A 14,178-nucleotide genomic window follows, 5' to 3' on the forward strand; every position below is an offset into this window, starting at 1 on the left:
TCATTAAGAAGATAAGTATGTTTGGCAAACAACATACTTATCAGCTTCTCATCTCTTTCATCTCTCCTTATGACTCTCTTCAACAACTAATGAAAAGTAGAAAAGTTAAAAAAATTAATTGAAGTGATTATGTACTTTTAAGTAAAAAAGTTACTTATAACTAATCATTAACCAAACTTACTTATCTGAAATAAGTCACTTATCTACTGCTGTAAGTAGAAACAGTAAATTATTTGGTGGTATCCAAATGGGCTCTTAGTGACCTAAATGGACAATGAGATGATAAGAAATTCATCAGAGATGATAGCTTCCAACTGGAAAAGAGAATATAGATATCATGGATGATAGTGTTACAAAATCACCATTTACCCAAACCAGTTTGTCTCCGCCCTTGATCAGAGCACAATTGACCTCATCAGACTCTGGAATTCCTACAACACGATGCACAAAATTCCCTTTTTTGTCAATTCGTTACACATTTACAGTCTCCTACAATACAATCATTTCAGTTTCCATAGCTTTTTGCTTGTGAGATCCAACCCGTTCATCATCCAGGCTGATCACGTATGTGCCCCAGCCCAAGGTCTGCTCATCAGCATGGGCCACCATAAAGAAAAATGGTTTAAAAAGGAATGAACAACAGTCAACACAGCCCATCTGATGATTCGGCCAGCCAGTTTTTACCTAGATGTACATTGCCTTGCCCACCTGATGAACAGCTTGGATTGCACAGACTTGAGCCATATCAAGACGTGCCACATGTGCCTTGATGCAGGATTATCAAAACTCAATTGCATTATCTAATCATTGCTATGGTCCTATTCAAGGAGAAATCTTTCATCAAAGAAATCATAGTAGTTGTGGAAAGCAGGATCCCCGCCTGCCAATTGTGGGACTTTAATGGTGGGGAAATCTAGCACGTACACTCTGCAGTGTTACCTGTCATGTGCTCCAACAAAGATATGACAAACAGTACATCTAACCTACCATCCAGCAGGTAACCTGCAAATGGATTGCAAAAAAGAGGCTGGTTCATCTACAGGTCCTAGTAGAATAAGCTTATTCTACCAGTGTTTCCTGTGGGGGTCACCCAGGTGTGATATGACATCCACCCTGAACACCATGATCACCCCAGATGTACCAAAAATCAGGCGAATCCAACCATCAGTTGGGGCCATCATGTGAATTTAGAGGCTCTTGAACGACTGTCCAATTTTTTCTACCATGGTGGGGCCTACCAAATTGGGTATATGCCATCAGACTCAGTGTTAAGTAAGCCCCACCATGACGATGGGATGCCCCCAAAATATCAGCTTACACAATGATTAGGTGGCCCATAACTTAGAAAACAATCGGCAACCATCCAAACACCTCCAAATTCACGCAGTGGCCCAGATGATGATTTGGATCGGCCTGATTTCTGGGGCATCCAACTTTCTTGGTAGGGGGATCCTGCTGTGGTTGAATCCATAAACCAGAATTGGGGCCCACGTGCAGCACTAGTAGTTGCAAAATAAGTGTATTCTTTCTACAAGTAATTGTAGAGGAACCAGCCTTTAAAATGTAAGGATTAGCAACAGGCAGCATACAATGGCTACAAGACCACCTATCAGGCCACTGTTTGTCTTGGCCTGTCTGTAATGGACATGTCTGATTTTGTGGAAGCACGTGCTATAGCGTATTTCTTTTTAGGTATAAAAAATAATAAAAATAAAGCATTTCTTTTCATGTGGGTTGATGAAATAATTACCTTTGGTGCTGCTCCCTCCCATCAAGCGACTAAAGGTACAAACCATGTTGCATCACAACCGCACATGCCCCTGCATCACCCGAGAGAGAAAGGGCCCAAAACTAAAATGTATAATCCTGACTCCAAAAAAGCCCATCTTCCTTGTGGGCCTCACAAGATCAACAGAGATGCCCACTTGGATCTATCCAGTTTACATCAATAGAAGGGGAGGAAATGAAACACACAAGCCCCCTTTGCCTAAGCTTCCGATTTCAGAGAGTGCCTTACACAGACAAGGTCATCTAGTTTATTGCCATCCATCTTGTACAAAGAGACGCCTCCCATTTGGATGTAGTGCTCCTGCGCTTCCTTTCTTAGGCTTTCAAATGGTAGGACTTCCCACTTGCTGTAATTTGATTTCTTACGCTTCTCACTCATGTCTGCTGATCCAGAGACTGGCCCACTGCCATCTGGTCCCGCATTGCCCCATACTTTACAACTGCTGAATGGTCCCAGCCCATCTGCCTGACCAGCTTGATATCTCTTCAGATGCAAAGCAGCAGACTGAGCACGGTTTATCACTTCTCTGCTCGGGACATCTGACCAGTCTTGTTTCCTCTTAGATCTCATGGGGGAATGGATCCTGATAACCTGCAGATATAACCTCTTCAAATCAGTGACTTAGATCTATAAAGCAGTGTGAGCATGCATGTATGTGACAGAGTAAACTGTGGGTTCTATGTTTTACTCAAGCATGCCAACTTGCAGGGAGTTCATGTTGAATCAGAACGGTTGGAATCTTTTTCATACTGCCCATTGTTTTAGTTGATATGCCGTCCGCCTACCCAGCTCGTTTTTCAGGGTACACCCACCTGATGCACGGGTCTAAGAAAGACATGCAGTTCGCAATGGATGTGAGCCATTATCAAATTTTTCATACCACTCAATTGTTTTCTTAGATGTGTGGTCACCTAACCAGCCTATTTTTGGGCCAGGTCATCCATGGAGGGGGAACCATAAAATGTATAAAATAGGTTGCTTTCAAGGTGTCTGTTGGTCTAGCAAAGCTCATAAAGCATATAAAATGGGCTTCTTTTATTTCTTACTGGTTACCTATAATCATGTGGATAGCATGAGAACTTATCAACTTAAGACATGGAGCTCATGTTGAATGTGAGTCGTCTGCAACGTCTTCATACCACCCATTGTTTCCTTAGATGTGTGGTCCACATAACCAGCCGGATAGGGCCAGGTCATCCACAGAGAGGGGCCACCTGATCCATGGTCAGACATCTAACATATATGCCAGGTTTGCATATGCAGCCACATCCAGAGGTGTCTTGGCCTAGCAGAGCTCATAAAGCATATAAAATAGGCTTCTTTTATTTATGACTGGTAGCTTATGATCATGTCAGTAGCACGAGAAGACAGCTATGGGGGTTGAGATGTGCTCAACACACTACAGACCCCCCCTGTGCAGATAACCCAGCCCAAAAAACCAGGCCAATCAATCATCTTATGATCTGCTTAGCACTCGTAATGTGCTCGACACCATGCCTTAACTAGGTCACACAAGCGCGTGTACGTCATGTACTACTCATGTAGTATCACGTGTATATATGCGAGTTAAAGAGAGGGGTATCCAAAAGGGAATGTGTTAAGGGGCATACGCCAAGGCACTCGAGAAGTTGATAATAGGCCCTCCCTTGCAATGGATTGTGCCCCTTTCTGGGGGTCGAGAAATAGCGCGTCCTGCGATAAAACATACACAAAGGTTAAAATACTTGAGTCCAAAAGGTCGAAAGATGGGGTGCTTAAAATGAAAAATAGCATTCAGGGAAAGCAAGAGCAACATCAGCAGTTCTATGCATGCATAATATATAGATTTGTAACCAAGGTAGTTTGCAGGTAGAACAGAACATTGGATAGAATTAGAATTACTGAACTGCGTGAGCTAAAGAAACATTTGTAACAAGCGCTAGACTGCTATGTTAGTTTTGCACAAAGTAAAATTGATGGGGACGCATCCTCCTCTCATGTGGCACTGATGAACAACTCCAGACCATCCAAATTGTGGGACCCATCGTTGATGGAGCATATATCTTAAATCACACTGATCAAGCAATCCTAACCGTCCAATTAATGACTATCAAATGGATGGTTCAAGTAAAATAGTGAGTGGACCCAATTCAATGGCATATATCTGATGGTTAATATTGTCTTCTCAATGCAATTTTTTAAGTACACTCCATCCACACAGTAGGGTCAGCAATTCACACAGTACAACTATGCCATTTCGTACACTTGAAGAGTCACCACCATTTTTATTTTAGTTGGTGCAAACCAATATACAAATCTAGTCCTCTAACAAATATGTTTGAAGAGTCGCCACCATTTTTTTTTATGGTGCAAAACTAACATCGGAGTGTAGCCCTTACAACAAATATGTTGAACCCAAGAATCAGTCAGAGAGCAAGAGCCATGGTCGCATGGGTGCGAAATCTAGGCTGTTCATCAGATAGGCCCCATGAGGTATATGGTCTGCAAATTTATCAGGCAGGCCTCTACTCAGGTAACTTGCACAAGTATCTCACAAGTTTTTTAGCAGCGCATTGGTCCAGCTGAGGGAGAGAGCAAAAACTGATCTTTTTAGCCAGGGCACACCCAAAGATGGGGCCTGTCAGGTGAAAAGCCAGGATCAAGCATTATGCTGGCAGATGTGCAGTGAGTCCTGCTCGGAATCACAAGATTCTAAAGTATAGGAGGGGAGGGGGGGGGGAAGAAGATGACTGCAGCTACAAGCCAGAATCGAAAAAGCATGAAGCAAACAGTCAAGAGTTCACTAATAAGCTATAGACACATCTGCAGACTAAGTTAAGATGGACCTGGCAGGAGTATTTCACATGGTTGAACTGACCATTCTGTATAGCCAGGATCCACAGTGAACCCATATATGTCAACAATGTCACACATAGAGAGCGCTAGCTCTACAGATTTCATTCCAGTTCCCTTAGCACCTCTCCTTAGTACAATGCCTTGGAAAAGATAAACCGGATTTGGAATCTCCTGCATTACACATTACACAAATTGTCAACATTAGACCTTAAACAAAGGACTTTGTATGGGATAACTATTTCACTGTCATCCACTAAGCCCACAGCTCCACACATACTTCTGCATGCGGCCATGCATGTCAACCTGGCATTAGCGTGGGACATCTAAGTTGATGTACTAGTTAGGTGCCACTCTGTTGATGGACTGGCCCAAAACTCAGTCCCATCCATTCATCAAGGGGGCCACACACATGTCGAATGTGGACTGTTGGCTTCTTCTTTTTCTTTTTTCGATCCCCGAAGATCAATTTTATTAAGAAAAAAACAGAAAAAGGAGAATACAAATTATCCATTAAAATATTGGATATTCATTAGCAACAGCTAGTGAAAGACATCATTGTTTAGCTCTTGTATGGCCCACCTCGTGAGTTGATTAGCCTGATCTTTTGGCCAGGTAATGTACACAGTGGGGACCACCTGATGCACAGCTGAGATGTCCTACAGCTTGGCATGTGCAGTCACATGGAGAGGTGAGTGTGGCTCTTATTTCACTAAGAAAAAAATAATAATAATCTATAGGCAGGTAACAAGCCAACAGATGTACGCTGTTACCATGCATGGGATGCCAACACATTTATCACCAAGAATAATAGCAATATGCTAACAAAGTTAATATATGCTTATCAAGAAAATATTGATTATTGAGACCTAATGGTAGTGGATCTTCACCTTTATCATTGCATTGAAGTCTCTATGGGTCACACTTTTTATTATTAGCACCTCATCATCTGCAAGTGAAATATATTGGTTATCAGTTCAATCTACAAAAACAAAAACAGATTCCAAGTGACTGAAGAATATTATTGAATAAATAACATCTAAATACTAATCATCCTTCAAAAAAAAAAAAAAAATCTAAATAATAATGAAGCATGTCCAAGAGCTCGCAACAAAGAGCTCTTCTAACCTTGCACAACAGAGATGGCAAAGGGACACTGCAGCACACATGCCAATATGGCACAGGCAAGCAAGATCCAGGCAATTCATTAGGTAGAGAACACCATGAACATTCACTGGCACAAAAAACAGTCAAGTCCATTCAGCAGGTGGACCATGGTTGCATGAGAAAAATGGACAGTTGGAAGTGACTGCAGGTCCTCATTCGGCATACACTTGTGGCCTATCTGATGAGAGAACTGGCCTGAGCTTTGAGCAAGATATGTTTAGCAGTAGGATCCAACTAACGAATGGCCCAGATGTGTCACATGTGTGCCATGTTGGCATGTGTGCAGTGTTACCCCTTCTATAAATATCATAGGAATCTTAAACCACAAAGGAGAAGAATCTGTAGATGAGCTAATGAACAAGAGAATGGAAATACTATCAGACCCATAAGATGACTTTCTTTCTTTTTTTTGCAAGAGAGATTAGGATGACAGTAATTCTACATGACCTAATGAGAAAAAATCAACCGTTACATACGTAATAAGATGGCACAAATGTTTACAAGCACAATTACCACATTCGTAACTGAGAAAACTAAACAATGATAGTAACCTTTTGTTTTCTTTAAGAATTGTGCGAGAACACAAATAAGAGATTGCACGTTCTATTTACATATATTCAATAAGTATTAGAAAGATACCCAGAGGCCAACAAGTAGTAGCAAATACCACCAGGTTACCGAGAATATGCACAGAATAATTGGGTTTTTAGTTTGTACAAGTGAGGTCAATGGTTCTGCAATCCAGACCATTGGCCTGATGTAACCAACCATGGCGCTAGACCATTCGCTAAAGTTCTCTCATATGGGAAGATAATAGCCACCTATCCTGGACCTTTTCAGTTGAATGTGAAGCACTGTATGTATTTCCATTTTTAACTTCCTCTTCGCAGGCCATAAAACTAAAAAGGCTACGATTGTCCTATCACGAAGATGTTTGAAGCGTTTTCCAAGCACAGTGACACCTAACAAACTGGTGGTCTGGATGGCCCCACTAGTATAAGCTGAAATCAGGGCATGCTGTGAATATCCTCTGGTCATCTAATTCCTCAATGGAATCTTCTTGCAATAGATTGATTGAGAAATTTTCACCACAATCTGTCAGAGATCCCACCTGAGGTTATTAACTATAGAAGACTGGCTCTGGATCCAGCTCTACATTGAAGTATCAGGTACAAGCTTTCATAGACCAAGTTCATGTCACATTTGGCCATGCATGTGCAAGTTCATCAAGTGTCAGAGGTGGTGTGCATGTAGAATTGTGGGCCTCGCCAGAGACCCGTAGGGATTCGATTGGTGCTACTAAGCAATCAGTTGACTATTACCAAACAAGAGAAGTTGTATGTTAGTCCCATGCCCACAAGAACAAGCTAAGCTAACATTGCTACTTCATACGAATTCTTTTTAAATTTGTCTTGTGTTCTCAGTTATAAGGTTTCTCTCAGTCAAATGCTCTGTAGGATTTCTTTTCACCCATTAAAAACAAGGGAGCTTTTATTACAACGCTGCAATAGACTGGTGACTATGACAATCTAACACAGTACAGCGGATGCACGCAGACAAGGTGGAATTCCGTTTAACACAGAATGAGTTTTTTTATAATGCAAATTTTATTCAAAGAGAGGCAATGCCAGAATCCATTAAGACATTGGATGTGTATTCGCAGCATAAAGCTCATTTTTAATGGCACCCTCCATTCCTCCATAGCTACCACTTACCACATCAGCTATGGTGTTATGCCTCTAGGTCTGAGAACATGGCTTAATGGCACATTAAGTGACCAGAGCAAGGTCCTAAAAAACGAGGGCCATCAAACAGATTGCTAAATGTCTTGGATGCCAACCTTCAAAACTTCCAACTCCACTCAGTTGGAATCATCCAAGCCCGCTAAAACATGAGCGTGAAATATATACTTGAGATTACCATGAATAGGGAAGATTGACTAAATCATTTCACTTGGTCAAACAAAGAATCCTACTCCCATTCGTCATGGGCTAGGTAGTTTCCTGTCGAGAGCTAAATTGGAAGGGAAGTTCTTCTCAAGAGGAACTATACAATCCTTGACCTCAGGATATGTGCACCATACTTTGTTCTTCAGTTTGAACAAGTGAGGCAGGCCCATGGTTTAATTACCTGACCTTTTATTTTCTTTTTCTTTTTCTTTTTTTCTTTTCTTTTCTTTTCTTCTTCTTTTTTTTTTTTTTTTGAAAGTTTCTTCTCAAAGAATCTTACTCTGATTATTCGTTGGCTAGGTAGTTTGACCATTTAATTATCTGACCATTGACTTGGGAGCACTAAAATGGTTCAATGATTTGCTGAAAATCCCCCCAATATGACAATCCTATCCTTCCAATATGTGGGATGAAAATACTGCCAGAATTGGAAATAGAGCAACTCTCCATACAGAACTGAAAAAAGGCCCATGATTGGCGGCTAAGATTTACGGAATGACCTATGCAAGGTGGGGCCAAAATGACCAACAATCTGGATTACTGAATCCCACTTTTGGGGATCATACAATTATTCTCCTCTTAGGTTCCTTCATGCACTATTCCAGTCTGCTGTCAAAGTCTAACAAAACTATCAGATAGCCCCCAAGCTAACGCTATTGGTTGAGCAACTTAATATAAAGTTGTTTCTCATAAAGCAAACAAGCATGCCAGGAGGGCCAGGACACTTTAAAAGTACTTGGAACTGAAGCACTCAAAGTTTATAGGAAATAACAAATTAAGGCAATGCCAATTGGAAGGTTAGAGATCACAATGTATCAATGCTGAAAGGCACTAGGCATGCCTTTTTCTTTCTGAAAGGCATTGGGCATTCAGCACATGTAGGCATTAGATTTTTGCTACAATGCATGACACTAACATAAAGTTAAACAAATAGGAAAGTGATTACAAGCTACACACTGATTAAGTAACCAGAAATTCAACCTCACCAGATCCATTAAGAATGGTAACCATGTTGCGGGCTGCACCCCTAACTACAAGACGGAAGTCCCTCTTCAGTCCAACATATCTTGCATATTTCTGCATTGTGCACACCACGGCAATCAACAGTAGGTACTTCCGAAGACAAGCCCATTTATCATTAGAAAAAAAATAAGACCGAAAAAGCCACAGTGAAATTACACAGCTCAACAAGACAGTCATTATATGATAAAATGATATTTAATAACCCCAGCCCGGCAGACCCAGTTGACCTTTTCCTGAGCCTCGGCTCTCGTTCATCTATAGGGCACATTGGGCTCATATAGGGGGTGCTCCCTGTATTCTCCACACCGCTTCAATAAATCTACGGCATTAGCCTACATCACACTAGGTTACTGTCGCTTGCCGAGAGCCACGTGGGTGGAAGTTTCAGTAAGATCCACTCCATCCATCAGATACGCTGCCTCATGTACACCATGGAAACCAATAATCATGATGATCGAACGCTCACCATAGGTAACAGTTGGGATGGGACGTACACCATGATTTAGAAAACCAGTTTTCATGGTTTGCTTTGCTGCCTTATGACCCTATTGGCTCAGACTGCATGGTTCTTTTATCAAGAGCTCCTTCAGATGACAGTCACGATGAATTTTATTTTTTTTTGTGTGTGTGTGTGCGTGTGGGGGGGAGGAGGTTACTTCCATTTTATTAAAAGGGAAAGGAAACTACAAGCAAAGCCACGCCAAGCCAACTGGTCCTAGAAGAGCCATCTGCTAGACAACATAAACTATATGGGTAGATCCTAGAAGAGCCATCTGGCCAGTTTGATGAAATAGGATAAAATTAAAGCAGTTGTTCTGCTTCCAAAACTGATTATGTTGGAGCTGATTTTAGGGGTATGCTTCAATGCTGGACTGGTGGATCACTGAATTTATGCAGTCAATCTAATGGTTTTGTCAGTGCCTCCCTAAATAGGTTGCTTTCCTTGATTCCTTCTCTGGAAACTCCTTTGGAAGTATAGTTGCATGAAGTGTAGACATGGAAACAGATTCATTGGGGAAGCAGAAAAGTGTCTGTTTTAGAAAGTTATCAAGCATAAACAGCTAGGAAGCAGGAGTCTAGAGGATCAAGCAAATAATTTGGAAGTTAATATTCAAGATGCCAATACATTGTACATTAGTGCTAGGTTCATGTGCATCACTCTAATACATAAACTATGTATGTACAGTTTCATATATGTACTCATAATGGAATTTATATATGAAATGATGAATGTTATTATTGTAGACCTCGCATGGTTGGTATTATAACTAAATAAATGGAAGTACAAAAATTGCACTATAAATATAAATTTGCATTAATTTAATCAATAGTAAGAATAAAGAGCCATAGTTTCAGGTTGCTGAAAATAGCAATTTGGATCGCAATGAACCATAATCAAAAACGCTTGATCCAAAACAGAAACATTGAGTGAGATTTTATTTTTATTTTTTGAAAGGTGATATTTTATTAACCGAGAAAAAAAAAAATGAACAAAGGAAAGACTGACCAAGCGAGACAAAAACAGAAAAAAGAAGAAAAAACCTAAAAGAAGTGGTTGAGATTACAAAGGGCATTGTTTGAGAAGTAGTTGTACCTGTTTTCTAGGTAGATTGGCTTCGCTTATTTGGATTACCAATCACCTAGGTAATATAAAGGAAAAGTATCATCATCACGATTTAACCACCACCAAACCAAACACGGGAATCATTGATCAGATGTGAATGTTTTCAGTAAACAAGTAAAGGAATTTGAAATCATTGCACATTTTTCCTGGCATTACCGTGGAAATCTCAAATCCAAACAATGATTTGACATTAGAGTAGTGAAAAAATGACATCGTTACGATTTTATTGCCGATAAATCAAACATGGGAATCGGTGGTCAAATGCAAATATTGTTTTTTTTTTTTTTTGAAAGATAACTTATATTAAAAACAAGAAAAAAAAAAAACAAAAGAAGGGACCTGCTGAGGCGGCAGACCCTTAAGACAGAAAGAAAAAGAGAGATCTACATTGGTCCCTTCCTTATAGGACACCCAAATGCAAATATTGTCAGGAGATAGGTAAAGGAATTTGTAATCATTGCACTGCTCCTTTACATTACCATGGTAATTGGTAATCCAAACAGGCCCGTAATTGTCGTTGTTAATCCTCAGTTGCCAACCCTCCCTTTCTATATAAATAAGATGAACCCTAAAACCCCCTCCCTAAACCTCTGAACCTCCTCTCCTCCTCCCTTCTCCCCCTTCCACTCCTACTTCTCCTTCTCCTTCTCCCCATCCCTCTCCTTTTGAATGGTTGAAGAAGAACTGTGATTCTTCTTTTGAACAGTTGAATGGATACATTATGCTTTTCCTTTTGGGCAAGAGGTTCCTTTATGTTCTTTTATGTTTATTAACTAAGGTGGCAGAGAGCATAGAAAACCAGTACTAAGTGGTTGGAATTACCTCATTAACAGGAGCTTCATTGTCTCGAATAACTGCATCATGCCCATCAATCTCTTGCCCAAACTCGGTCTTTAAAAGATCCCCAGAGTTTCCAACAACTGCACACTTCTTAAACTGGCGAGGATGAAAAGGAGGCTTTGGTGGCAAAATCAAATTAAGGTGCTCCTCACAAAGAGATCGATTGTAGCATTTATCTGAGCCCCTACAGGCAAAAAACCAAAACACAAAGTAAATTCTTGATACCCGCCAAGCAATTTCCTATTTGAACCTGAATGCAAACTAGCAATAAATAAAAAATAAATAAACGTATGTGTTTAGCATCATACAACTGTGCAATCCTTTTTGCTGCATATTCTAGCCATCCATCTGGTCGGGCATCTAAATACTCCCTTGTCAAGACTGTCGTCATGTTACGGTACTGGAATTGCCCACAGCCTTAGTACACATGATTTCTTCACAAAACAACTTCCGAAGCTGAGAGGAGAAAAACTAACCTGTTCCCATAATAGAATAGCCTCGCAAACATCATAGTTGTACTCTAAAGGCTCATAAATTTTGAACTGTTCATTGTACTGTGAAGAAAGAAGTTCAGATGAAATTAGAGAAATATAGCTTAGAATTCAATACGAAAACATTATTTCAGTAAGTATTAAATAACGCTCGACCAGCATATCTATTGTAAACTCTGGCTTTCCAGAATGATTCAATGATCCAGAATGTCCCTATGATGGACCCCATTGTTGACGGATCTCCCGTATGGGAAATCCAAACCCTTCAACAGCTAGACAGAAAAGAGACGGCCAAGAAAGGAAAAACAGCAACAGTTGGGGGTGCAAAGAGATATTTACAATCATCAAATCTAGGAGATTTATCGCCACAGTTTGACAAATGACTCACTTATGCCCAAGCCATATCAGTTTCAGTAAGGACGGGACAAGACACCAGACAGAAACAGACACCAAATTAACCAGGGACTGACAGAGAACCAAGAGGGGGCAAATCATACCAGTTACAGTCATGCAAGTTGCACTCAAACCACTGTTTAGAACAGTGCCCGAGAGTGGATGGGGCATCCACAGTGAGTCCCATCATATCAACTGTTTGGATCAACTGAAAACAAAAGCATAATATAGATATTCTTCGGCCAAGCATTGTAGAGTACCCATTATTTTACTGGTAGGATCCTCAACCAAAGGATATGCAGTGTACTATGTCCCTCAACCCATTCAATGGAGCCCGTGTTCCAGTTCCATATCATCTGTATGGTGGACGCCATGGCTGATGGATCACACCCCGAAACTCATCGCAGCAGGACAATCTTAACCATTTGACCAGCCAAAAAAATATAGCAAAGATCCAGATTCATCAAAAGGAAGGCCAGGGATATTGAATGGCTGGGTTCTTCCAATCTAGGAGATATCAGGCCCTGGTCCATCCATGGAAGTGATCTTCATATCAAATCAAGGTCGGATCACCAAACCACTGGCCCCACTAGTACAAATCAGAAATGAAGCCACTATACGTCCCCCATCGAAGGATCATCCATGGGCCCCACATAGCCTCTAGTTAAAATTCAAAAACAATATATATATATATATAGAAATGCATTGACTGGCCTTCAAACAAAAGTAGAGATTAGTGCATATAAAGAAATGCATTGACGGGCTTTCAAGCAAAAGTAGAGATCAGTGCCTAACCCAGGTGCTGTTTGTGCCCTCCGGAAATTTGAGAACCAACTTGCAGTGATCTACAATGTGAGCAGTCAGTCCAAGTCCTCTGCTTGCCTAATTGCAACTTCAAGGTTAGTATACATTTACAAAGCACTCCTCAAAGTACAAGGAAAATGAAACAGCAAAGAGCTGCAGAAATACAGCCTCCGAAGCCACTGCATTTCGAAATAAAAAAAAAATAGAACAGATATATAAAAGCAAACGATTGCAATCAGACCTAAACCCTAGTTTGACACCAGATGCGGAATTCAACCAATGCCACAATGCAAACACAATGAAGCGAAAACAGGATACACCAATGACGAGATGTACGTTCTAGGCCCGAATTACAGGTGTGTATGTCTGGACCGTTTATTTGGTGTGTTCCACCATGGACAGGCAAAGGGCAGTCTTAAAAGAAAATGGCAAATGATCCATGGGCAATAGGAATAAAAATTTCAGGGAATGGAGGGCCAGGGTTGTCAGATGGAAGAGATTTTTCATCCATCGTCCATCCACAGTACCAGATGATCACTCTGCATTGCTGAAGAGCGGGCACCACCAGTACGGAATCCTGGCCCAAAAGAAAATGCAACAATCCATACTACAAAGCCTCAACATAAAAAATTCAAGATCTACAGAATAGCCTCAAATTGAAAAATTCAAGATCTACAGAATACTCATTAGAAATCCGCAAAATTCCGAAGAAATTTTTTTCCTAAGGATACACCCTTTCTTTCTACTTCGGGTAATCCAATAGCACAATTTCGTACTGATTTAGAGCCAAATTCAGAAGAAGAAGAAAAAAGGTACATTTGTCAAACGGGGTGGGTACATATATCAAAATTCGTCTGCGAACGGCGCTCAGACAGAAAAATCAGATCCGACGGTCCAAAACTCACCACGCATTGCTGGACACGGGACTGGAAGTCGGAGAGAATTAGAACCTCCTCCTTCCTACTCAGATCTAGCTTCCGGCTTCCTGTAATTTGAAATCCGAAGCATGAAAATGCAGATAAATCGGAGAGATAGAGAGAGATCAGGGTATTTTGGTCATTTCCATACCGGTGAAGAAGGAGGATTGAATGGAGAGGAGGATGATACAGAAGCAGACGACAGCGAAGACGAGAAGGAGAACGGTTGGTCGCCGGTACGAGCCCTTCCCAGCTTTCATCCCTACCAGTGGCGCGAGTCGGTCGAGCGCATTTCAGACGCGCTTGGTTTTAATCTCTTCTACTCAAAAAGAGGCGAACGCGGATTCGT

General features: G+C 40.9%; 1 protein-coding gene across 2 annotated transcripts; it reads right to left on the reverse strand.

The window, feature by feature from the left end:
- Positions 1-280: 280 nt before the first annotated feature.
- Positions 281-14,178, reverse strand: LOC131239336 (sialyltransferase-like protein 5). Of its 2 annotated transcripts, XM_058236989.1 has the most exons (12): positions 13,981-14,177; positions 13,818-13,897; positions 12,904-12,990; positions 11,701-11,778; positions 11,533-11,624; positions 11,207-11,408; positions 8,724-8,814; positions 5,512-5,570; positions 4,647-4,795; positions 3,400-3,481; positions 1,751-2,380; positions 281-431 (listed from the first exon to the last, which is right to left on the reverse strand). In XM_058236989.1, exons 1-11 carry the CDS (start codon positions 14,087-14,089, stop codon positions 1,988-1,990), a joined length of 1,422 nt encoding a protein of 473 aa, XP_058092972.1. In that variant the 5' UTR covers positions 14,090-14,177; the 3' UTR covers positions 281-431; positions 1,751-1,987. The 2 variants fall into 2 exon arrangements, with proteins under 2 accessions (XP_058092972.1, XP_058092973.1); XM_058236990.1 differs by lacking the exon at positions 12,904-12,990 and having other exon boundaries at positions 13,981-14,178.

The sequence above is a fragment of the Magnolia sinica genome, chromosome 3, assembly GCF_029962835.1.
Source record: "Magnolia sinica isolate HGM2019 chromosome 3, MsV1, whole genome shotgun sequence".
NCBI classification, from domain to species: Eukaryota; Viridiplantae; Streptophyta; class Magnoliopsida; order Magnoliales; family Magnoliaceae; genus Magnolia; species Magnolia sinica.